Source organism: Macaca mulatta, chromosome 17 (assembly GCF_049350105.2).
Source record: "Macaca mulatta isolate MMU2019108-1 chromosome 17, T2T-MMU8v2.0, whole genome shotgun sequence".
NCBI lineage: Eukaryota > Metazoa > Chordata > Mammalia > Primates > Cercopithecidae > Macaca > Macaca mulatta.
In genome coordinates, this window is record NC_133422.1 from 9,399,254 (window position 1) to 9,425,165 (window position 25,912).

At 52.3% G+C, this 25,912-nt stretch overlaps 3 protein-coding genes across 23 annotated transcripts in view; 1 reads left to right on the plus strand and 2 right to left on the minus strand.

Annotated features, from left to right (window-relative positions):
• Window positions 1-3,657, plus strand: part of MTUS2 (microtubule associated scaffold protein 2) — a 429,611-nt gene extending 425,954 nt beyond the window's left edge. For all 4 annotated transcript variants that reach the window (XM_015120815.3, XM_028837647.2, XM_077974143.1 and 1 more), the window contains one exon: window positions 680-3,657. In XM_015120815.3, coding sequence (XP_014976301.3) covers window positions 680-893 — 214 coding nt within the window. In that variant the 3' untranslated portion in view covers window positions 894-3,657. The remainder of the gene's footprint in view (window positions 1-679) is intronic.
• Window positions 1-25,912, minus strand: part of LOC114673599 (uncharacterized) — a 185,106-nt gene that overhangs the window by 19,090 nt on the left and 140,104 nt on the right. Inside the window, exon 1 of one of the 4 annotated variants that reach the window (XM_077974145.1) lies at window positions 3,665-4,111. The exons of the other annotated variants lie outside the window; for them this stretch is intronic. Coding sequence (XP_077830271.1) covers window positions 3,665-3,964 — 300 coding nt within the window. The 5' untranslated portion in view covers window positions 3,965-4,111. Of the gene's footprint in view, window positions 1-3,664; window positions 4,112-25,912 lie in introns of those variants that run through there. 4 annotated transcript variants of the gene reach the window in all.
• SLC7A1 (solute carrier family 7 member 1) overlaps window positions 7,864-25,912 on the minus strand; it is a 106,329-nt gene continuing 88,280 nt past the window's right edge. For 8 of the 15 annotated variants that reach the window (XM_077973643.1, XM_077973645.1, XM_077973644.1 and 5 more), the window contains 8 exons: window positions 22,639-22,760; window positions 21,781-22,003; window positions 20,823-20,962; window positions 17,915-18,017; window positions 16,043-16,260; window positions 15,611-15,777; window positions 14,603-14,711; window positions 7,864-13,031 (listed from right to left, as the gene is read on the minus strand). In XM_077973643.1, coding sequence (XP_077829769.1) covers window positions 12,928-13,031; window positions 14,603-14,711; window positions 15,611-15,777; window positions 16,043-16,260; window positions 17,915-18,017; window positions 20,823-20,962; window positions 21,781-22,003; window positions 22,639-22,760 — 1,186 coding nt within the window. In that variant the 3' untranslated portion in view covers window positions 7,864-12,927. 15 annotated transcript variants of the gene reach the window in all.

A 25,912-nucleotide genomic window follows, 5' to 3' on the forward strand; every position in this document is an offset into this window, starting at 1 on the left:
AAAGCAAGCAACTTAGATTCATTTTTTCACCCACCAGTCTTTATCAGCAAATATTAACTGAGCATCTGTTATGTGCCTGGCACCAGCTGGACGCTGGGGGTTCAGCATGCAGACGGAGCCTTGGCCTCTGTCCTCCGGAGCTCCCAGTCTAGCAGGCGGACACAGACCCCTAGCGCAGCATGTCCATCAGGGGAGGACGCTGCTGTCGTGCAGGCACAAGCCTAGGGCAGGGAGGCCAGAAGGCCCCCCCAGCTTCCCGGCAGGCTCAGGAAGGCCTGCGGCTCGTCGCCGCTCTTGTGCTGTTGTCATTGTGAATTGCCAGCTCCGCGGCTGTCTGTCCTTTCGGAGCCCCTGGCAGCACACCCGCTCCAGCTCTCCACTCCCCTCCTTTCAGTCGCTGGCCTTTGCTCTGTCCAGTGGACAGCCAGTGCCCCCGCTGACCAGGCAGAGGGCCTGTGAGATGATGGCTGTTGGCCAGAGAGGCTCTGGGAACAGGTGTGTCATTGGGCTAAATGGAAATCATGACTCCACCAAAGTTCTTGGTCACTGGGTCGCCCTGGTCCTTGTTCTCCCTGATGGCATCATGGCCTCCTCCCTTTGTCCTGCACCCATTGTCGTGACCTCAGGTTCGGTGTCCACTAGCATGATTGCTACTTGTTTTGTCACTGTGCCCGTGCAGACAACTGTCGGAGGAAAACGCTAACCTCCAGGAGTATGTTGAGAAGGAAACCCAGGAGAAGAAGAGATTGAGCCGAACCAACGAAGAGCTGCTTTGGAAGCTCCAAACTGGGGACCCAACCAGCCCGATTAAACTCTCGCCCACATCTCCCGTTTACCGCGGCTCCTCCTCGGGGCCCTCCTCTCCGGCCAGAGTCAGCACAACACCCAGATGACGCCACTGCGCGGCCTGCGGGAGCTCCGGCTTCTCGTCCTCCAGTCTCCACCCCGAGGGAGCACCGAGCCGGTGCCGCCGGAGCTGGCCCTGTGCGCATGCTCAGTAGCTGCGAATGCATCCTAGGCGCGTCCTCCTCTGATCCCCGTGTAAGACTGCCCTGGTGTCAGCACTTAGGAACATGTAAATGGTAAAGTCTGATGTGCAAACGTTTTACCATAGTTAGAGCCAAAAGAAAGACACTTGCAATTGTTCTTGAGCAATGAACTTTCACTGCAGAATTTCAGGTTACAAAAAGCTCAGTTTTCAATATACATTGAATAATCATTGTGTACTGCACCGATATGTGTGTATATTTAGATATACGTATATACACATGCTGCGGTTCTCAATTTCATTTTTTATAATATGAAGTGCTGACATATTTTAGTGACGGTCAGCAGTTTTCTAACTTGTGCCTAAGAATTATTGGGAAATGAAAATGCATTTCTATCTAGCTTCCCAGGAATATTTCTACCCAAAATAGAAAAAGGAAAAAAAAATAAAAAAGATACAGAGAAGAAGCGCCTTTCAACTCACCACCAAGTGGTGCTCTCTTTAACACGAACACCAGCTATTTGTGAACGGTAACTGCCTTTGGAACAATCAGCTTCTTAGTCAACATGATGTGAGATCACTATTATTCCATTCGCAAGTTTTCATTATCGAGACTCCTGTCATGAGCGGCTGAGGGAGAGCAGTGGGAAACCCGAAGGGGGTTTAACAGTTCTGCAGACGTTTCTCATGACAGTGACTCATCTCTAACAGTCTTGTAAACACAGTTTTGCTTTTTTCCTAAATGGCATCTCAGACTCGGTCATTAAGCTATTGTTGCACAATCCGGAAAACAGGTTGCACCCTCCGGAAAACCTTTGAGAGAGAGTGAGGATGACCCTGGAGATGACAGCGCCCATTCGCGCTCCATCCTCATGAAGGAACTTGCTGCTAGGGTCTGTATTTTGATCAGGCACAGAGGGGGACGGCACTCCAGCTTGCCATGTGGTTCACTCTGACGCGATGCCGTAAATGATCAACTCGTTGAAATAGGACCCTCAGGCCCCCATTTCATAGCAGCCCCCACTTCAGTTTGGTTCTACAACTCAGCCCCTTCAGTGCACACTGAGATGGCTCAGGGGTTCTGGCAGGGGCTTCCAGAAAAACACACCGTTTCTATCCCTGGGGAACCAGTTCTGAGCTGTGCTAGATCATCACACGACCACCCAGAAACCCACTTCCACCTCCTGCTGGATGATCAGCCAACGCTGCTGCTGACCGTGCGCCCATCTTAGACCCAGAAGGTTCTCCCAAACAGAGGAGCCCAGTGAAACAGCCAGCCAGGGGCCACCAGCTCCTGGACTGGCATCTGTCTCTAAAATGGTAGAATTAGGATATGAACAGTACTCATGTAGTGGTGCGGAAGATTAGGAGCATGATACACAAAAGAAAGAAGTAGTTTTAACATATATGGTGATGATGATGATGCGCTTGTTTCCTGTATGCGACAAAGACCCTGCACTTTCTCCCTGAGGCCCCCCAAAATTGTCCTGAGCACAGGCCTGTCTTTGAGTGTGCCCAAGGCGAGAAGAACCATGAGGGGATCCTGCAGGGGCCAGAGCCATGGAGCGGGGAAGAAACAGCCAGCGGACGGAGTCGGCTTGCCCAGGGCGCGCCTACGCGGCACACGTGTGGCCAACATGAAGGCAGACATGGTCCCTGGCCCTAGCCTGAGTCCAAGCTGAGCTTCCGGGCCTCGGGTACATCTCCAGCAAACCTCCAAAGGTCTTGCTCCTTCTGGGGACATACACAGTAAATCCACATGGAAGTGCCACCATTTCTCTTTGCTTTAGTGGCTCTGCATGATACTGTGATACTGAGTTGGGCATTCCATTAGAGTAGATCATGCCACATTGACTAAGTACACAATCATTTATTCTTGTAGCAGGCACAACCTGCAAACACACATTCGGTTCAGCTTAGCTGCCCGAATTAGGAACCGCTTACATAGCCGCACCTGCTAAACGCAGTTACACAGCAATACCGACTTCCGTGTGATGCTAGAACGTGGTACAGTGTGTTAGGCTGCTGTGGTCAGAGCTGTAGCATTGTTAGCACTAAGTAATTCCTCATTAGGTGGACTTTGGTGAGAGCTTTACCCTAACCCACCCTGACCTTGGGTACTTGAGCTAATTTCCACATGGCCCTGGCTTCGTGTTTTTTTTTTTTTTTTTTTTTTTTTTTTGCTTTTTCTTTCGTTATGGACACCCATCGTGTATGGCTCCTCATCTGAGCCATCACTGCTCCAGAAACACATGGGGCAGCAGCTGCTGTGCCTCCTCCCCGATTCTTCCACCCCCCACACCATCAGAATTCAGATTTCTCTCCACGTGGTGTCTGCCTCTGTCCCTTTCCAGGCTGGAGCGACATTTCCATGTTCAGATGCTGCAGCCTCTGCACCTGCCTCAGACAGACCCACCAGGTACCACCTGTCTTTTTGTGGCATTTGGGGGATGCATGGGCGGCCTGCCCCCCACCCCCGCCCCTGCCCGTCACATGCTGGGACAAGGTTCTGGCTGGATGTTAGAACGGATGGGGGTGGGGACAGCCCTGGCAGTGATTGGTTGAATGAATGGGGTCACAACATCCCTTTTCCCGCCCCTACAGTTTGTGTTGCATATTTGTGTTTAACTCTAAAGCCTATTAAAATAAACTTGAGGGACTTTCTGCGATACCTACTTGATTTAACTGGAGTCCTGTCCCTCTCAGGCTGGGGATTCCAGGCAGGGAGGCAAGGTGGGGGGTGGCATTTGCAGGCTGGACCCCTTTTCTGTGTGTGCTGGGATTGGGTGATCGTCCATGCGAGAAGTCTAGAGACCCCCTCTCCCCTGACTCAGCAGGTCTCAGGTCCCTGCGCCCACCCTTCCAGCCTGGGGGCTTGAGCAGCCCCTCCCCTGGACGTGGGAGCGCAGTGCCTCTGCTCTGCAAGGCTGGGGTGTGCTGGAGTTGGCTGGAAAGAGAACACAAAAGGTCATTCATTCATTTCAACCTGAAAGTGCTTGCTCCCCCCATCCCGATGGCCTTCAGTTTGGGCTGCAGCTGGTTTCGCCAGCTGGACCTCAGAGTGTCCCACAGGTGCCTGGCACTGGTCACAAGGGAGAGAGCTGGGCTCGCAGGTTCCCTGTGGTGGTTTTGCAGGGTGTGTGGGAGTGGCAGCTATTTTAGGGAGATCAGCGAGTCCCTCCTGAACAAGTACTGAATGACAGGCCCTTTGTAGAGGACACACAATTCCCTTCGGGACCTCACAGGAAACATCCCAGGGCCACCTCTGGGTCATCCAGGCCTCCCAGGGTATCGATGGCAATCTAGTTATTAATAATCTACCTGGCCACGTGTCCTAACCCGTTTGTTTCTTCTGGGGTATCTTGAGCACCCTTCACTTTCCTAATGACCCCCTCCCCTTGTCCTTACCCACCTTATGCGGTAAACAAGGCAGATGGCAGCACCTCCACATAACAAAGGAGCAAATGGGTGCCAGCCACCCACATGAGCAGGTGGTGAGATTAGAGCCAGCTTTCCACTGTCCGTGAAGAATGGTGGCCCCTTCCATGGCCAATTTGCAGTAGGCAGAGGAGACTCTGGAAGTCAACTCACTCACTGACCTCCTCTGTGCCAAGGAGCCTTGAGAGCTTGGCTCTCCCTGCGTGGGAGACTTGTATCCCCCTAGCAAGAAAAGAGTTATGGAGTTAAGCACAGGTGGAAACCAAATGGTTGGACAGCTTTCCACCTGCGACTGGAGTTGAAGGATGGTCTCAAAGCCATTGCTGCACCAGTGTGTACGCTTTGGGCAATGACCGGGATTGCACCATCACCTCATCCATGACCACCAAGCGGTGAGGATCCTGCCCACGTGAGTCTGTCAAATGCTTAAATACACACACCTCCCCCCCCCCCCCAAAATCCCGAAGGCTGGTAAGTCATTCTGGTGGTTAAGACAGAGCATGTTAATTCACTTAAATTAAATTTGCTAAATACATTTTTGTGAGCCAGCCTGCATCTCTCAAACTTCTTGCCCCAAACCTCATAAAATACAACCAAGACAGACATCTGGTGTTTCTGACGGCCAGGCGTGGGTCACTCACTGCAGCGTGATGCAGGCCAATCTTTCTCGCTCACTACGTCGGGAAGTTTTTTCCAGGGCCAGAGCTAGGCAGGGTCGGGAGGCCCTGCAGCTCTGAGCTCAGGTGGCCCTGCCCCTTGAGTGTGTACAGACCTCCTGGGTGCCCATGCCTTCTCCCTCTAAGGCACTCACACCACAGACACGAAGAGAGCCCCTGCCACGCAGCTGCTGGCTCTGCATAGCGGCTTCTCACATGACTGCACCACCAAATTCACACAGCAGGCACTGGGCTTCGTCCCTCCTGCACTGTGGGAACAGCGGTTCTGAATCGGTTGGCACTCAGGTGCATTGTTTTAAGGAGTAGAATTTAAAAGCATCCATGGCAAAGTCCCACCCAGCACAGCTTTTTCTTCCCCACTGTCCCAATCCACTGGGATTAAGTGCTTGGCCACACCAAAAGCCAAAAAGCTGTTCTCCTCATCTGCAGACATATTGCCTGTTTCATTCCTGAAGACTTCTCTTCACATTGTGTTTTCTAAATGGCTGTATTTATGGCTGAGTGGACAGGCTTCATTTGGTAACACTGGTGTTCCCTTTGAACAGGGCTTGATGGGATTGATTACCTGTAGTTGGTTTCAGCCCTCCCCGCTGCAGCCTCAGACCCTGCCCAGGTCTGTGTGGTGTAAGGGCTGGGCTGAAAGCTGGGTTGGAAGCCAGGCTAGCACCCCAGGCCATGGCTCCACAGGCTTCCTTGTTGCTGCGAATGCTGTTTGGGGGCAGCTTTTGAATGACCAGAGGTGCTTCATAACCAAACTGTGCAAGGGAAAACTTTCTCCAGGTGGTGCCCCTCAAGCCTCCAGCCTGGCATCGCCCCACCGGTCAGGGTTTTCGAAGAAACTGCTGGAAGACTTGGCATGGCCTTTTCAAGCTGCCTGTGCGGCACCAAGCAGTAGCCACTAGGTGGCAGTGTGGCGCTGCAGGAACTGGGGTCCACCTTGCACTTGGCTCAAAGTCATCCTTAGGGACCAGAGGTCGCCTTCCTACAGGACACATACAAAAATCCAGGAACAAGGTATGTCCCGTGCTTATTTCCCAATTCTGGAATCTATCAGGCTCTCTGGGCCGCTTTGCGAAGCTGGCCCCTTTTGTGAATCAGCTTCTGCATCAGCAGAACCTCCCGCAGTAATTACGCTGGGCCAGAGACCACGCCCACCCTGTGTCCCAGGGGCACGCTGCGCAGTCTTGCTTCCCCACCGGGCAAGCTCTGTGGTCTGGCTTTCTGTGTGGCCAAGGAACACGAAATGTGCATGATGCTCTCAGGTGCAGATGCTCGTCACACATTCCAGATCACAGGCACTCTGGGGCCAGGAGAGCAGCTTGCCTGCCCTCCCCTCCGCACAGCTCCCTGGGTATCTGCTTTCAGCACCATCCATCAGCTGACAAAACTCAAAGGTCAAACCTTATCTTCCGGGCAGCAGATCTTCTGGTAGAGCCGCTGTGAATCCCTGCCTTTTACTGTCTGGGAATTAAGACCCACTTGACTACATTTGCCTCCAGTGCAAAAAAATGGATCCTTTCTCAAGGGAGTTGAGGGAGTGAGAGAGTAACAATTACCAGGATAGCTACACTCCCCACAGCCCCTCTGCCCTGCATACACTCTGCTCCAACAGGATGGGGTGTGTCAGGATGGTGTGTGTGTGTCAGGATGGGGTGTGTGTCAGGATGGGGTGTCAGGATGGGGTGTGTCAGGATGGTGTGTGTGAGGATGGTGTGTGTCAGGATGGTGTGTGTCAGGATGGGGTGTGTGTCAGGATGGGGTGTCAGGATGGTGTGTGTGAGGATGGGGTGTGTCAGGATGGGGTGTGTCAGGATGGGGTGTGTGTCAGGATGGGGTGTGTGTCAGGATGGGGTGTGTCAGGATGGGGTGTCAGGATGGGGTGTGTGTGTCAGGATGGGGTGTGTGTGTCAGGATGGGGTGTGTGTCAGGATGGGGTGTGTCAGGATAGTGTGTGTGTCAGGATGGGGTGTGTCAGGATGGGGTGTCAGGATGGTGTGTGTCAGGATGGGGTGTGTCAGGATGGTGTGTGTGTGTCAGGATGGGGTGTGTCAGGATGGTGTGTGTCAGGATGGGGTGTGTCAGGATGGTGTGTGTCAGGATGGTGTGTGTCAGGATGGGGTGTGTCAGGATAGTGTGTGTGTCAGGATGGGGTGTGTCAGGATGGGGTGTGTCAGGATGGTGTGTGTCAGGATGGGGTGTGTCAGGATGGTGTGTGTGTGTCAGGATGGGGTGTGTGTCAGGATGGGGTGTGTCAGGATGGGGTGTGTCAGGATGGTGTGTGTGTCAGGATGGTGTGTGTGTGTCAGGATGGGGTGTGTGTCAGGATGGTGTCAGGATGGGGTGTCAGGATGGTGTGTGTGTCAGGATGGGGTGTGTCAGGATGGTGTGTGTGTGCAGGCCAGCACAGGCTGCGGTGGCAATGGGCGAGGGCGGTTTGTTGCCGGAGACCAAGTCTTTCCGCAAATGCCTGACAACTGACAGCCTCTGAGCTGCTTTACCCCAACAGCTTGGTTGGAAAGAAGACATCTGTGGCCCCAAAGCCAAATAAATCTGCAGACAGTATCAGAGCATCCAAAATGGGGGCTCAAGGGATTCTCTGGTTGAGGCTCAAATTGTTGGAATAAAGATTTCCCCCAAATGGCTACAGGAAAGAGAAGATGGGACTAAAGTCATGGGCTGTGGGGAAGCAGAGCGGGATCTGGACCCACGCCTGGGTCCCAGCAGAGACCCGCCAGGATTCTTGAGATCACGCCGTGCACATGGAAGCCACAGAATTTATTAGAATTTGCGGAAGCGCGAGATAATGTACCACAAAATAGTTTGATTTTACAACATAAAAGAAGTTGTCAATGTACACAGGGTTGTTAGCAAAAAGGGGAGGCAGGGCAGTTTCACATGTTTTGAAAGGTGGTGGACGACAACTACACTTGTCCTTAAAGGAAAATAAAAGCAGGAGAGACCCAGCAGAGACCAACCTGATTTGCAGTTAGCATCGGAATCTAAATCTAGTATCACAACTTTAAGAAACTCTAAGAAAACTATTAGAAAAATAGAACATCAAACAAGCAAAAAAATATACAAATGTACATAATAAAAAACATACAACTCTTAATAATGGCTCCATGTTCAGTAGAAGAAAACATTTACCGGAGAAACCACAGCTATTCAGGTTTGATAATAAACCAACCCTCATTGGTATCATTACCCTTAGTGCTCCTTAAACTCATTGAAGCTGAAAGGCACAACTTAAGCAGGAAACTTATCTTAAATATATATTATAACTTCTCAAATGGGAAAATAAGTCCCAAACTTAATAGCTTGTCATCAAGAAACACAAAACCATTTGCCTTGTTAATAAATTAACAGTCTGAATGCATCTTTCCATCCCTGCTTCCTGACCCTGCTGGACACACTAATAAATACCCTGAGAAAATCTTCTCTTTAAGCTTGGCCAAGGCACTCCATCTCCTGTGGGGCTTTCAGCTGGCACTCAGCACATTTGTAGAATGACCCAGGAGGGCTCCATGGTAACTGTGCCCCGAGACTCCAGGCCCAGCCGGGTCCCGATGGCGAGAGCATTGTGGCTCAGGGATGCACTGGCACAGAAAGGCTGGACTCGAGGAATTGAGGGGTGAAGATGGAGTCGGCTGGCATTTTTTGCCTTAAAAATCCATTAGGAGTCATAAGCGTGATGACACATGGAGTGTAGCTTCTCGCACCACTGGATCAACAGTAATCAATTTCATGACTCAAACAAAGTCCACAGGAGCCTGGCAGAATGTACATCTCCCTCTCCCTTAAGAGTCTTACATATAATCTTATGACGATGGCAAACAGATATATCTTAAATTACACATAACAATTATACATAACATATATCCAGATCCGTCTGCCGGCGAACTCTGCAGCAGTTCCACATACGAGCCTCACAGCCCCGCCACCCAGCAATTTCCCCGTCCTCGGAACTGTGTTAGGAGACCAGCAGCGCACGGACACAAACATGCCTCTCACGCACCCCAGAACACAGCTGTGCTGGGCTTGGGCACAAAGGCCCCTCACTCCCTGTCTTCACGGTGTGGGTTCTTGGGTGCCAACAGAACTGTCAGCTTTTATTAAGAAGGAAGGGTCTGCGTAAAAATGCGACGTGTGAATCAGAAGAGGGGCCCTGGCACAGAGCCAGGCGGGCTTGCGTTAGCAGTGAATGCTGCGTCACGCAGTGCCCAGGACCTTGCCTATAAGCCTGGGTGAGGCCCCTGTGGGGCATGTCCACGTGCCCCCCACCAGGACTCATTGCTCTGTCTCCAGTCTCCACCATGGGTTGGGCTGGAGGCCACACCACGTGGGACTGCGAACACCAGCCAGTTCACAATGCCTGCTCGCGGCAGGGGCACGGCAGGGAGGAGCTGGCATCATCAGATTTCCACCCGTCTGGACAAAGGTGGGCGGGCCATGCACCCTTCCAGCTGTGCACATGGATGTGCTGACGGCGCAGGAGGGAGTGCGTCAGGGCCTTGGCGACTGGGGTAGGTGGAGAAGCCCACTGAGCCCACCGTCCTGCAGTCACCCCTGGCTTCGTATCAGCTCTTGGCCCCTGTACTACAGTCAGCACAAGGGACCAGGGAGCTGGCTGCCTGAGAGAAAAGAAGTTGCAGTGGAGAGAGAGTTTTTGCTGCTGCAAAAACCAAAAGTGGGGGGAGATCTCAGCAATTCTAACAGTATACATTTAGCGACCTTTCCGAGACAGCCTGGGGAAAATGCATCTATCACTCTGTCCTCTTCATTTGGAAAATTAAATCCGCTGCACAAAGCCTTGGCCAAGGGGGTGTGAGCAGGGATGGTAAGCAGAGTGGGGGGCATGCAGAGGCCTGGTCTCCTCCGGACGGCGCTCCTCCCCACTGCAGAGCTGCCCTCCTGTAAGCCGGCTCCTGAGCCAGCCGCCAACAAGGCCCCCGCTGCCTCCCTGGAGACCCTCTTCATCCCTGTCTTCAGCAGAGGTCCTGAGGCAGGCGGGCTGGGGATCTGCTGGGTTTCCTGCTTCATGAATTCGGGCCTTCAGAGGTCATGAACACATGCAGGGCAGTCACGGGGGTTGTGGCAGACAGGAAGGGATGTTTACCCATCACATATGGGTCTTTCCAATGAGGGTATTTATTTGTGGCTGGTGCACAGATAAAAGTAGACACCATACTCCCTTGGCGGGTGTGCCTCTAGTAATGTGTAAGTTCTGACTATGTAGGAAAATCCTGGCCAGCGGAACTAAGAATATTCTTGTTTGGGCAAGGGAACTAAGAGATGTGAAACTATCAATGGGTTTGCTTGTATTTTTATTTCAGGGAAAGAACTGAGGGATGTGATAAGAAAAAAGTCTATTAAAATTGTGAGGCTTACTCCAGACACCATTGCTTAAATTACTCCCCTCGCACACAGCAGAGAAACCCCCTGGCAACTGCACAAAAAACTACTCATAAAAGCACGGTGACCAGTGAACTATTATGCAAGGCACCTCCACGTGTCCTTTCCTAACCAGGAAGCCCGTCCTCTAAGGAGGGGGCGCGGGGGGGTCCCATCCCTGCCGAGCCTAGGCGTGCTTCCGCATCGAGCTTTAAGGCCTCTGCGTGAGGAAGGCCACAGACTCCCAGCTGTCAGTGAGCCCTCATGAGACGGAGCAGGGGAGACACACCTTCTCAATCTACAGAATGATTCACGGCGCCCACTGAAACGTCAAATGTCAACTCTACATAGTCTATTGGGTGCTGTCTTCACAGAAATTTCAGCCAGAAAGAAAAACTAGAGAAAAAGAAAAAAACAAAAAAAAGCAATTCTCTCCTACCACTTCACTTTTCTTGGAGACTGTCTATCCCTTGAGTTCTCTTTGCTTATGTAGAAAATAACGGAAAAAAAAAATCAAGCAAATAACTACCAGGTCCTAAGACAAGAGACAACCAAAACCCCAACAAAATAAGTTAGTATTTATCAAAATATGTTACAGCACCAATCTATATAAATGTCAATACCTCTCTTTGGAAATCGGAGCTTTGGGCTCTTTTGATGCTCCCTCTGGACCATTCAAAATGACATCAGAATAAAGCTCCCAGCAAAGTGAGCAGGCCTGATACGGAGGCCCAGCCCATGGCTGCCCACCTGCCCTCCACTGGCGTGTTCACAAATTCTTGCACTTCTCTCCGAGAATCTTCTGGGGGCACAGGGAGGACACAAGTGCCCTCAATTTATCAGGCTTCTACCAGATTTGTATCAAAGGCCAGACTAGGAAGAAATGGAAAGGAAACTAAGTTTTGAAAGCAACATTTCCATTTCCCCTGGCGTCCAAAATGCCTACCTCCCTTTCCCTGCCCCATCAGCATGGGCCTTCTGTCTCCTGAAGTCGACTCTCAATGGAATGCTCCACCCACGTTCAGGTTTCCTCTGGCTTCCATCTACAAGGAGTGTGCGTGAAATGGTGTTGGCCGCAGGCCCCGACCCAGGCAAGACAGGCCGGGGTGGAGTGCATTGTAGCTATGGGGGCGGGGCGGATGCTCGGGTCTGTCCCACTTGTGGAGGCGTGGGGTACGAAGCATCCGGATGACAGATACACAAAAGGGACAGCAATATGCCTGGAAATCATCTCCCCTACGAACCACACATCTCAGCAATACGCCAGCCACCGGGGTGATGACGTGGTCATTTCCACGTTCATGTTATGCCCTAACTTAATCTGGGGGAGTGAGTCACAATTTCATGGACTGCAGATTGATTTCAATTTCATCACGTCACAGAGAGGCCAGACAGCTCATGTCAGGGCCAGAAACGCATGCCCCCGACATGTCCTAAACCCGCACTGAGCTGCCACCAACCTTGAGAACTTTCCAAGAGCCACCAGACTGGCTCCAAAGCATGGGAGGGTAAGACTGAGCGAACGGCGGCGACGCACAGGAAACACGCTTCTAACTCGGCCGCCGTGAGGCCAGTCCTGCAGATACAGTCTCATGTTCCAGTTACTCAGGACACAGCCAGTCAGAGAAGACGGCAGGAGCAGCAAGAACTGGCCCAGGCCTGGAGGCCACGAGCTGAGGAAGGTCCCTGGTTTACACACGTGTGCACACACATGCATAAGCAGAGCAGGCCCTAATGGGAGCGATCCCTTCTTCCTCATTTGAGAGGAACCAGCTGCCCCCAGCCCCACTGACCAGCCAGTCATGGTGTCAGGGCAAAGCCCTGAGAAGCTGAGGGGCAGGCGAGGTCCAGCCCTAATGACCCATCTGAACGCAACGGGAGAAGGACAACAGGCCTGATTTTCCTTTTTAAGCACACTACTGTCGTTTGGCTCTGAGGGTGGGGAGCTGCTGGGGACACACTGTTTTGTGGTACTCATCTGGCTTGATTGCTGGGTGTCTGGGGCTGAGCGGGAAGATGGCTGCGAAAGTTTGGAGTATGCACAATTTCAATCCCAGAACAGTCCCCGGGGAGGAAGGCCTGGTTCCCAAGATAAGGAGAGAAGGTGACCTCCGTTCTGCCTGAGGCTGTGGCAGATCCGGGCTGAGCTGATAGGGGAGGAACTGTTTGTTCAGAGAAGTGAGGAGACACAGTGGCCGGCTGCAGCCTAGTGGCCCCAGCCAAGCAGCTGTCTGGAGGTGACCAGGACCTGGAGAGCCGGCTGCAGAGCCGAGGGTGGGCTGGGGCTGCAGTTCAAGTAATTGCACCTTCAGCTGCAGTGAGGGTGTGGATGCAGGTGGTTTCTGTTGCACTGGTGGGGAGCGGGGGGTGCCTCCCGGTCCTCTGGGGGCGTCCCTCGGAGCTGCTGCCACTTCCGGGGGGCGGGGCTGTGTGTCACTTGCACTGGTCCAAGTTGCCGTCAGGAGTCCTTGCTTGGTCAGCATCCAGGGACGCCTCCTCGCTGTGCCACAGGCCGTAGCCAAAGTAGATGATGAAGCCTGCGGGCCGACAGCAGAGACGGGTGTGAACAGAGCGCTGGCTGCACCACCGCAGGCAGGGCTGGGAGCCCAGGGCAGCCCCGCAGCAAACCCGCTCAGGCAGCCTGCCCCTGCCTGGCATGAGCCCGCAGCCAGCAGCCCTTGTGACCTTTCCACATCTGGAGCAGCTGCCACACGAAGGCCACTGCGACATCTGGCAAAGCCCCACATTCCTCTGGACGGCCTCATGCTGCAGCATTTCCTGAGCAGACAGAGCAGCTGGGCCAGGGCCACCCGAAGCCGTCGGGTCCTTCAGCTTAACCCCCTGATGCCCCCTGAGGCCACGAGAGTATCGGGAATGTGCACTATGGAGATGGGGTTTCCCGCAGGCGCTGGAGGTCTCCAGGCTCTCAGCCTGGACGGTCCCACTGCCCGTTTCCTCCACGTAACTGACCATCAGACTGCAGGAGCCACCGAGCCCCGGGAACGGACTTCACACAGGAGTCCACAGTCTGTTCCTGTGCCCAGGACTCCGGGGTGGGTCCAGGACCTACGCTTCTAACCACCTGCCCAGGGAACGTGGCCAGATGGCCCCAGGTAATTGGGGCCACCTTGTGTGGCCGACACAGTAAAGAGGCCTGAAAGCAAGGACTCAGCCACCCAGCGCCCAGGAAAGGAGCTCAGGCTCCCAAACACAGGGGCTTCGACAGGGATGCTGGGAAGAGGCAGCCTCGCCTTCACCAGGCCTTGAGGAACTGGCCAGTGGGCTGTGAGCAGTTTTTTCTCAGAAAGGCTCTAGGAGACGTCTGTCTAACTAGATATGGGCTGGATTTGCAGAGAATGAGGACACCCCCCCCCCCGGTGCCAGCAGACAACAGGCCGCCAAGTACTTCCTGGAGGAAAAGCACCCCTCGAGGGTCCTGGGAGATGAGGCAGCAGCCACCTGCCCGCAGCATGCAAACTCGGGGCCGCGAGGCTGTAGGGACATGGTCCTGAGGGGCAACGGCCAGGGCCACTCTCCTGGCTATCAGCACGACGACTCGGATGCTGAAGGGAAGGAAATGAGTCGCTCCCCTCCAGCCCCTGGGCCAGACGTCCAGAGGGGTGGGACTCAGCTGGCCCTACAGGCTGCACCCACCCCTGGTGATCTATCTCATGTGGGAGCCCCTTAGCCCAGTGGCATCTCCCATAGGCTCCAAAGCACTCTCCCTTCCACAAAGACGATGCCATCACAGAGAGCCCATGACACCCACCCCTGCCTGGGCCTACTGCCCATGCCAATCTGGTGCTGGGCAGGCGGGGGGCCGGGAGGCACAGGCCAGACTTTCCTGTCCGGGGTGAAAATAACTGGTACCTTATCTGTAGCAGACTCATCACTTTGTTCCTGTGAATACCAAGGTCTTGCCCAATGGAATAAATAGTTTGGGCAAGAGGCAATGAAAACAAAAAGTATCTAACAGGGAGGAGAGGACTCAGCCTACCAGGGATTCAGCATCATCTTCGAGAAAGCTGCTGACTGCATGTGCGTCATTCTGTTATGAAATCTGAAACAAGGGAGGCTCCCGAGAGATGCTGGCGGCAGCATCACATACCTATCAGCATCCACACGGCAAACCGCACCCAGGTGCCCTGGTCCAGCTGCATCATGAGATAGACGTTCACAAAGATGCTCAGGACGGGGAGCACTGGCAGGAAGGGAACCTGCAGAGACAGGAGGCGGTGTCAGTCCACGGCAGTGGCGCCGGTTCCAACAGTTCAGTAAAACTGTCTAGCAAAAGGCAGCACACCTGAGAGTGACGGGGACTGTCGGGCGAGCGTGGGGAAGAGAGAGGGAGCGCCCACCCCCACCCCCACCCAACACACACCCCGCACCCAAACACACACACAAACACACCCAAGGGTCAATCTTAGTAGGTGGAGATTTGGTTCTAAGCTCGGAATGGCCAAGTGAGCTCCATTCTAATTTTCCTCTGTTGCGATTCTCCCGCTAAAGAAAGGACTAGAAGACAGACCTCCACTTTACCTCTCAGGTCAACAACATTTTTTAGTATTTCTGTAATCTAAAAATGCAGAGGCCTTGCCCATCTCTGAGGCTTGGAAAACTCATGCGATCAACCTGAGCAGACATTTACGAGAAGTGTCGCACCGCCCCGGAGGGACTGCTCCACGGGGTCTGCTATTATATATACACTTAGGGGCAAGCGGCTTCATCAGCAGCACCCTTGATACTCTCTGGGGAAGAGGCAGCACATTTCACAAAACACTGACCATCAGGAACGCTTGTTTTCCAGACAATTCAGAAATGGATGCCGAACCTCCAGGTACTGGCGAGGTCTCCCTTGGCCTGTGTCATGCAGGAAGGTGTCAGCCTGCCCTTGACTACTCAGGGAAACGTCCAGCGGAGGAGGGCTGCTGCCTCCCCTTCCAGGGTCTGGTCCTCTGTGTGCCTTCAGTGCCCCTGCCCCATATTACCTGAAGCTGGCTGACAAAAACCTTCCTCAGGAGCACCCAGGCCCGGCTGAGCCCACACAAGGCTAGCCCGGCAGCAGGAGGGCCAGGGTCTGTGTGCCAGGGTTCCTTCCCCAGGCCGAGCTGCTCACCTTAAATGAGAGCTTGGTCTTGCTCTCGGGCTGCCTCCAGATGACACCCGTGACCACGGCACAGAGGAGGGCAGATCCTGCGAGCATAAAGACTGCCCACAGCGCCCCTTTTGTGAGAGCCTCCCTTCCAAGCACCGTCACAATGCAGAAGGTGATGATGAGAACAGCTAAGGGGGAAGGAAGAGACAGAGCGAGCTGCAACTCAACCATTTCTCAATTTCCCACTGGCATCCGCTGCTCTCCCCTCAACTTGTGGCGAGAGAGGCTCCATTTCCGAAGGCATCAACTTCAGTTAGCACAGAGCAACTATGTCCCAGTCTAGGAGCGAGACAGATGCTCATCTTCTCTGGCACCTTCCCCCAACTCTAGCTCCACTGCCTAGACACCATGCAATGCCAACAAGCAAGGCCCCAGGGAAGGGCTAGCTCTTACCTATGAGGCTGGTTGAAATGTTCACAATGAGCCCGGAGATTTTGGAAGGCTCCATGTTTTTGGGCGAGAGTATGGTTTTCAGAGAGAACAGCTCTGCCTCTGGTAAAAAGCCCAGCTGGGAATCATTGCTGCTGGCCAGCTCATTTTGGTCTGCTTGATCTAACTCGTCAGAAGTACTGGCCATCTGGTATACCAGGTTAGGTTGCTCTGGCTGATACCTGGAAAGAAAGGTATTGTGTGACCACCATCATCCGCTTCAAGCAAAAGGACATGCACCAACTCAAGTTCTCAATAAGCCTCCAAAGTTAGCTGCCCGGGACACAAGGTATAAAATGGGAAGGATATAGTCAGATGCTGCGTTGTAGACAGACGAGGAGAGACCGGGACCACCACCTCCCACTGTTGCTTCTGGGGAACATCCCCCACGGTCTCTGCTTCGGGGTGACATGACCTCCACCATGAGCAGCCCAGAGGAATACCCTGAGAGATCTCTCTTGCTCTGAGAAGTGGCAGTGGCCCTCAGATGCTAAAGATATTAGGCCACTTCCCACAAAATTACTGCTGTAGGGAGCAAAAAGGAAGGAGAGAAATAGAAAGCAGTAACGCCAGGATCCTATTTGGCACAGAGAGCCAGAGAAATGCGGCTGCAGGCTGATGGATTTGAGAAATTCTGTTTGCGTGCCTTAATTGGATCAATTTATTTTAAAACTCCAAGTACCTCGGAGTAAGTAATTCTGTGCGGCTGGTCGGAGGGCCGAGCCTGCAGCATGATTTCCAAGACATGAGTTACCTGCCAGTGGAGCATCCGTTCTGAATGAGGTGCCTTATCTTCCCACCCAAAGTGAACAGAGTGCACATCTTTTCCACCAGCTTTGAAAAGCAGAGTGCTGTATGAATTATTTTGCATATGATCAATTCTAAGAGGGAGTATAAAGATATTAACCATTTTTGTACGGATTCGCTTGTGCAGCACCACTCAGTCAATTAAGAAAGTGGGAGACCTCAGAGAATCTTCTAGCGTTGGGCCTGTTGGGAAGAATAAGGGGTCCCCAATAGTCTTAGCTGATTCTACAGAGCTTCTGCTGAGGCTCAGCTCGGGCTTTATGTGCATCGGCTGCTGAGCACCTTGGAGATGCAATCAATGGCCTGGCAGGTGGGAATCCCTGAAAAGAAAGGAGCAGGCTCTTGAGGGCAGACCAGTGCTGAGTGTCTCCATGAGCACCGGTTCTCAGGATGCCAGCTGCCCAGGGATGCGCTTTGGGAGTGGGCGCTGGGGCAGGTGAGAACACCGAGGCACCAAGCCCAGGCCCAAAGCAGCTTTACTGCGACTGCGAGAGGCTTGCCTGGCCCCAACCAGGCCACAACAAGCCGACTCCACAGTGTCCCTGAACATCAACCTAGGGCACCCCATGCCACGTAATGGGATTCATTCCTCCAGCCAGAGTGCAACGAAGCTTCAGAAGCATTACGCTGACCTGGGTTTCACAGGCCTTGGGTTTCCCTAACTCCTACCAGGGCAGCCCTCAATCCTCTCTGTCCCAAGAATCTGAACCAAGTTGCAATCAGTCTTCAAAAATTCTGATCCCAGGATCCTGGCCTAATAGTTGGGCCGAGAATCTATTTCTATCCACCCAACATCTAGCCATAAAAATGAGGGCACACGATAGAGGGGGGTGAGGGGCCACCCAACTCTTGCCAAGGACGTCCTCCTAACTGGGCTCTCAACCCAGGTCCTCCCCTCTCCTTGGCAGCTCCCATTGGAGCCATCACCAACCTAAAAGTTTCATTCATCACATAAACCATAGCGGAACTGTGAAAAGGCTACCAGGTGCATCTGCATTCTGTCATGAAACCCCAAAAAGCCATACATACCGTAAGACCAACACACAGGCAGCCACCAACGAGTAAGCCAGGAGAGTGCCAATGGACATGAGGTCCACCAAGTCCTTCAGGTCAAAGAGGAAGGCCATCACAGCTGGGAAGAGACAGACACCAGGATCTGTGGATGGCTATCTGCATGCACAGACAACCAGGACCACCACCACCTACCATCCAGGGCAGCGAAGGGGGCTGCTTTTACTCCCACTTTAAGCTTGATTAAAGTCAAGCTTCCCTTTAAGCTTGTGATTAAATCACAGACACAGTCAATAGACAGTAATAATCATTAACATTTGTATAGAGAATACCTTCGCTCTTGTGATTTTAATGGCAACTTTGTAAGCCATCCTTACATTACAGATGTTAACATTCACACAGGTTAGGAGACTTATCTAAGATCACACAGCTCATAAGCATAGGTATAAGGATGTGAACTAGGTTCTTATGACTCTGAGTCCTGTGTGTCTTCCTCTAGACCATGCTGATTCACAGACTCATGTGCATCCATCCCATCGATCCATCCATTCTCCATCAATCCATCTATCCACCCATCTTTCATTCATCCACTCACCATCCATCAATCCATCTCATCCATCTGCCCATCTTCCATCCATCTATCTATCCATCCATCCATTCATCCATCCCATCCACCCGTCCATCCATTCAGCATCTATCCATCTACCCATCTTCCATCCATCTCATCCATCTATCTATCCATCCATCCATCCCATCCACCCGTCCATCCATTCAGCATCTATCCATCTACCCATCTTCCATCCATCTCATCCATCCATCTATCCATCCATCCATTCATCCATCCCATCCACCCGTCCATCCATTCAGCATGTATCCATCTACCCATCTTCCATCCATCCAGCTCTGGTGAGAATGTGCCCATCACTGGGTTCTAGGCACTCACTATTGAACAGGGCAGACCACAGGCCCCAGCCTTCCGAGTGTACCCCACCAAGACACAGGCATCAGTGGGCAACAGTGCTGGATGATAAAGAAGGGCAGGTCTGGTGCTCTGGGGGGAATCACAGGGGGTCCTAACCCAGGCAGGCGAGCAGGAGAGCAGAGTTCTTCACATGTGAAGTCACTCACATGGAAGAAATCTGAAGACCTGTTCTTAAACAATATAGTATCAGCCCCTATCACCGTGCCCCTGGCCTTTAAAATGAATGAAAACCTGCACCCTTATTTGAACATCTTTTGTGAGTTTTGGGAGAGTATGCATGTCTATGCATGTGGGTGTGTATGTCAAGTACTCATTAAAAAACAACTTGGCTAGATCTGCTTTGGGATATTTTCAAAACACATGCAATCAACACAAGCTAAAATATAAACACAAAACCATTATTTTTCCACAAATATCTCTCAAGCCCCTCTAGATCACTGCAACTAAAACAAATTTAAATGGAGAATAAAACATAAAATTAAAGAGCAATGAGGGAGGGCCTTTTGGATAATCAGAACAGCACCCAACTGTGCATGCCACAGATGCCGATGCTCCTACTCATGGGAAACTTGAGACTAATTTCTTCCATGTGAGGTGATTTTAGAAAATCAAATACTTATTTACCACTCCCACCAAATGAAAAGGGTAAATCCTGGATTTTGTGAATGGCACGTACTTCACAGTCCCTTCAAAGAGCATGATTTGATCTCCCTCTATCAGCAGGGGAAGGAAATTAAGGCCAGTCCTGAACATGATCAAATTCCGGGTAAAGACTGAGAAAACAATGACTATTTCCAAATCCTTAATCCTGTAAATATACTGGTCACATTCTGGTGTATAGTGCCTCTCAATCTGACCACTGTAGTCACTCTCAAGAACATAGAATCACATAAAAAAAAAGTTTCATAATTTAAAAATAGGTTTGTTTTATTACATAATATTAATCCACAAAACTAAGCACAGTTTGCTAAAGGCATGAATGCTAATAAAACTTAGTGAATAATTCATTCATTTAAGAAGGTCAAGGGCCTTACCAATGGCTACTTGACAAGTTGCTGTGTTAGAAACTATGACTGATATCACATGCCCCAATTTGCCAAAAAGACCCACTGCTCTGCTCAGACCCTGGAAGGAGCTTGGCTACTTTGGCATGAAAACAATCCTGGAATCACAAGGCCGCTCCACCGTCCTGGGTGCACATCCTCACTTCACCTCCCTGGGCCTCCACTTCTACATCTGTACAGTGGGCTGGCGTCTGCCTTTCCGGGCTATGAAATGCAACCGCGAAAGAAGGAGACATAAAACCACAGGTACAGTGTGCACGCGAGCTTCCTTTTGGGTTCTCCTTTCCATCATCTACGGCCCTGGAACACCCACATGGCTCAGATTAGTCATCCATCAAAATGATCCTCTCAGCAATGATGCTCATCTGACAAGATGAAGCTCTACTGGGTCTGCTGTTACGTATAAACTTAGCGGCAAGCGGCTTCATCAGCAGCACCCTTGATACTCTCTGGGGAAGAGGCAGCACATTTCATAAGGGACACTTATTTTCCAGAGAATTCAGAAATGGATGCCGAATTTCCAGGTGCTGGCGAGGTCTCCCTTGGCCTGTGTCATGCAGGAAGGTGTCAGCCTGCCCTTGACTACTCAGGGAAATGTCCAGAAATGGGAGGAAAGGGTTTTGGGGGAATACTGTGTGTTCTAAGCTCTGCCCAATGAGATGAAAACCAGAGTGCAAGCTGTTCGAAAATTCTCTCCCATCCTCTGTCTTTTGTCAAAAGGTCAGTCAGCTTGCAATGAACCAGGCTCCAAGTATGAAACCCAGGAGTTAAAAAGACCAGGTGAGATTACTCACAGACCAGAACAAGGCAAGATACCTCCTTAGGGAGTCATGACTCCACTGGTAAAATATTGACATGTGAAATGAGTTCTGGTACTCACCAGCAATGGCACCCGAGGCTAGTGTGGCGATTATTGGTGTTTTGGTCCTATCATTGACCTTAGCCAAGAATTTAAATAGCAGTCCATCCTCAGCCATGGCATAGATAACCCGAGGCATGGGAAACATGGAACCTAGAAGGCTAGATGGGGAGAGGCAAACCACGTGAGTGAACCTGGCTCATAAGGGATAAAGGCACCACATCCATCCATGCTCAGTTTACCACAGAGGAGAGGGAGTCTGAGCTCACCAAGAGCTGCCATCCCTCCACGCTGGGTGAGGCCTGTGGCTAAAAGACTTGGCATTTAATAAATCAACCCCAGAAAGAGCACACACTGTGAGTAAGGGTTAAGGTAAAGAGTAGGGAACATCTATCTAACATACACTAGCATGAGACCCAGCACCGTCTTTACAGATGGAAAACTGTATTTATTCCTGCAATTATTTCTAGCTGAATCAAACAGAAAATACAAGCATCACTGCATTCATGAAGATTTCCCCATGGTAAATCAATATTTACCAAATAGCTCTGTTTATACAGGCTAAGAGGAAATACATTGGTGAAAATGTTTCTCATTAAAAGGCATTTATTCCCTTCTTCAAAGTAGCTTCTGCATGACAGCCAAACTGAGGGCCAAACTATGGTGTTCAAACAGGGAGCCTGTTCCAGGGACCAGATTTAGGGACAGAGAGCCAGTCCCTTGCTAAGCAGATGATGCTGAAAAGCCAGCCTCGGGTTCTTCAGGATGAAAATCTCAGTAACACAACTCTTGGGATGATGAATATTGACAAGGGTTTGAAAGCCACATGATCAAGGCTAGGTTGGGTGCTCGGTCTATTTTAAGGGTAAAGAATGCTGGCAGCCAACGTGTGTCTCGCACGGCTGTACCTGGTCTGCTACAGCCTAAGCCCTGCGGTGGTTCCACCCCTAGGAGCAGCCAGCACAGAAAGTCCTCTCACCTGGCAGAAAGAGCGCAGAGGGAGCCCACGGCCACTGCGTACTTGGCGCCTTCCCAGCCCACGTGCTTAAAGGCATCGGGCAGGGGGCTGTTATTGTCCAGGCAGAAGTAGGGCATCATGAGCGTGAGGGCGGCCGACACCCCGAAGTAGGCGATGAAGCAGATCAGGAGGGACGCCACGATCCCCACAGGGATGGCCTTCTGTGGGTTCTTCACCTCTTCACCTAGAAGCACCAAGGGGTTAGCAGAGGAGGGCACAGAGCAAGAGGCAGCGCATCTGCCCACGTGACACCCAAGGCCTCTCAGTGCCAGGGAACCCACGCAACACTACGGGAAACCTCCCCCCAGCGCTTGGCCCTGTGGCACTGGGGCCTCCTGTGCTTCCGGGAGCGGAGGGGTGGTGCTCAGGAAGACACAGCCGACAGCCCGCGGCCCTGCAGCAGCGCTCTCGGCTTGAATGTGGCGGTGCGGCCGAGGAAGAGACTTGCTTCCTTTGGCAGAGGAAATCTGGCCTGTTCAGTCCACCAGGATGACAATGTTGTGAATGGCCTCACTCCTCCCGGAAGATGCTCAGATAAGGAGTCAGGCCACAGCCACGCAGCTATGATCCCATTCTAACAGCGGAACCTTAGCCTCATTCAGGATGCAGCTTCCATCAGGCGTTGACACTTGGGGATGTGATGATGGTTTGAGGGTGGGAGGGGTTGGCAGGAAAGTACAAATCTACACGTCACCCATGTGTGAAAGAGTGGCGACAGGACCGTGCCAGCAAGGAGGGAAATGACAAGCCATGGGCAGCATTGGCTTGTCTGCCCGGGATGCAGGAGGACCCGGGACCACAGTGGGCTGGCAGGCATACCTGTGGTGGCAATGCAGTCAAAGCCCACGAAGGCATAGAAGCAAGTCGCTGCCCCCGACAGGACACCAGAGAACCCGAAGGGCATGAATCCACCAACACCGGGCTTCCCTTCTTTTGTGTCACTAGAAAAAAGAGCCACAAACAAATGTCACGTCACTCGCTGCACAGTCTGGCGTAAGCAGCTGTGCTCATCTCCGGATACGAGCGGCACCTGGCAGTCAGCCCTCCCTGTTACCGCTGCCAGGCCCTGGGCTTCAGACACCGAATCCAGCCACAGCATGCTGACTCCGTGGGCACAGGCCTCCCTGATGTTCGTGGCCCAGGCTCACAAGGCTGCAGAGTATCGCCCTTTCCAGAAGCACCTTCTAAACAATGACTAGGGTAGGGAGACGTGGGGACTATGAGGCAGGAGTTCAACAGGAAATGGGGGAGAAACCAGCCACGCGGCCAGCCCCACACCCTTCTCCCCAGGACCCTCGGAGGAAGGATGCAGAGCCGCCAGCCAGTCCTATATTTACCAGGAATAAATACCCGGGTCCCATATTTACCAGGAACTCAATCTCCAAACAAATAATTCCAGAGAAGCTAAGGCTAAACTAAAAGCCTCTGTCAGCAAAGGCATTCCTTAAGTGCCTGTATGCACAAGGTGGAGTCCAGGATGGCGCAGCTTTTGCCAGGTGTGTGGGTCCCAGGCACAGCTGGGCTCTGGCCCACGGGAGGGTCTCAGCACATCTTTGCTACACTGATGAATGCAAAGGCAAAATCAGCACAGTTTACAAACCCAGTAGTCCAGAAGAAGCAGGCTGCTTAAACATTCAGAAAACAGTCCCATAAATCTGACACCCGTTCTGAGACACGGTGCCCAGGTTCAGTGTGGCGCTATGGCCCCTCCCCGGGCCCCGTCGGGGGTCCTTCAAGCCCCTGTTCTGCGATGTACAAAGCCCTGGCCTGTCTGAGTCCCCCACATGCCGCGTTCTGGGGGTGCACCACGCTGTCAGTGCAGGTGGCTTCCCTGGCCACCATCGCCTGGTCAGAAGGCACATAGCCCCTGCTGGTCACCAAGTAACCCTAAGCTTTCTGCATCCGGCCCTCTGCTGCCACCCAAAAAGCAACTGCACTCCTTGTGGTTCAAGAAGGGCACCCCCTACTCCCACATCTTTGCCAGTCGCAGGGCCGCAGGCTTTCTGTCCTGTGCCAGGGTCCCACTGGCTGGCCTGGAGCCCTAGAGGATGCTCACCACCCACCTGTCACACCCACTCAACCATACTGACAGCCGCCCAGCGGCACAGGACAACCTGCCCTAAACCTCATCAGCATGAAGAGAGGAACCCTATAGAATGCTCCCAATCCTATCAACACTGACGTTCCTCAGGTTGGCTGGGCAGCCCATTTGGTGAACTTTGCTTTCAGTGGGATTTACTGACTGGCTGATAAAACAGACAGACAGATAGGATGGACCCAACTTTCTAATAGGGATTAAGCCTTACTAATTCCTAGAGGATATTCACATCTCTCAGTTACAGAAACTGCCATGAAGACACTGCAAGTACATGCATGAGAAAGCTCATGTACATGTGGGGTTTACTGTGGTTCCATAAACAGTAACAAGAGGAAACCCCCAGAAATGTACAAGTGATGGATGTAGGAAAAACTGTGGCCAAACAAAATTTTAGTTTGTTGTGTTAGAGTATGACTAAAATTAGAAACCCAAGCAGCCCAGGACAGACAAGTCAGCAGAGCCACAGGACAGCAAAGGGTTGGAGCTGTGCCCACCTCATCCAAACCCCCTCGCCTCTCAGGCCACAGGCCCTGCCGGCTGCCCACTCCCACCCTGGCTAACGGCTTCTGTTATACAGTGGCCTATGCTGAAGACAAAACAGGTGACAACCAAATGGCTCAAGATGGGGAGGAGGAGGCCAAAAGAGGAGGGGACTCAAAAGTCAAAATGGCTTCTGTGGGCCCCACTTCGGTCCCCTGTGGTGGCCAGGGTGACAGACAGGCAGTGAAAAGCCTCCAGATCCCCACTCAGCTCCTATGACATCAAGAGCTAGCAACATGGCCTTGCATTAAAATAAATGCATGCCCACTTTGGGAGGCCGAGGCGGGAGAATCACCTGAGGCCATAAGTTAGGGACCAGCCTGGGCAACATAGTGAGACTGGGTTAGTGCAAATTTTTTTTTTCTAATTAGCTGGGTGTGGTGGCATGTGACTAGAGTCCCAGCTACTTGGGAAACTGAGGCAGGAGGATTGCTTGAGCCCAGGAGTTTGAGGCTGCCTTGATCCATGATAGTGCCACTGTACCCCAGCCTGTGCCACTGCACCCCAGCCTGCACAACACAGCAAAATCCTGTCTCTAAAATAAATTTTAAAAATTAAAAAATATATATAAATGAATGCTATCATGGATAGATGAGCTTTAGGCCACCACGAGGCAGAGGCACCTAGAAAGGTCCTGAAATTCCCATTTCAGGGCAAGTGGAAAGTGTAGGGAACTGCATACAGGATTAAATCCCAGAAACAGGTGAACTCACAGAAGAGGACTAAGAAGGGCTGGAATGTGTCTTCCTCACGCAGACAGGTAAAGCACGCACAACAATAAAAGCACGGAGAGAAGGAAGCAAGGGGGATGGGTGAGTGCAAAGGAAGGAGGCAAAACAAAAGGCATCCTCCCTGGCTCCTCAGGACAGTTGCAGGAGACACTGGATAACCCTCCAGGTGACAGAACATGGGTGAAGGCACGCGTGAGCATCCGAAAACTGGCCCCGCTGACTGTGACCCTGCCACACCTGCTCCTCGTACTGCACCCTCACCTCAGGAGGACCTACCCCCGACCTCAGGAGGACCTACACCCGACCTCAGGAGGACCTACACCCGACCTCAGGAGGACCTACCCCCGACCTCAGGAGGACCTACCCCCGACCTCAGGAGGATCTATCCCCGACCTCAGGAGGACCTATCCCCGACCTCAGGAGGACCTATCCCCGACCTCAGGAGGACCTACCCCCGACCTCAGGAGGACCTACCCCGACCTCAGGAGGACCTACACCCGACCTCAGGAGGATCTATCCCCGACCTCAGGAGGACCTACCCCCGACCCAGGAGAACCCAGGTGCCGGGACCCTGGGCAACCATAACAACGAACAAGGGCCTGATTTAAAAAAAAATTTGCAGGGTATGCTAGTAAGCGAGAACGCAAGGTGCAGAACAATATATACGGAATGCCGCGTTTTGTGTAAGAAAAAAGGAATAAAATATACATATCTGCATTTGCTT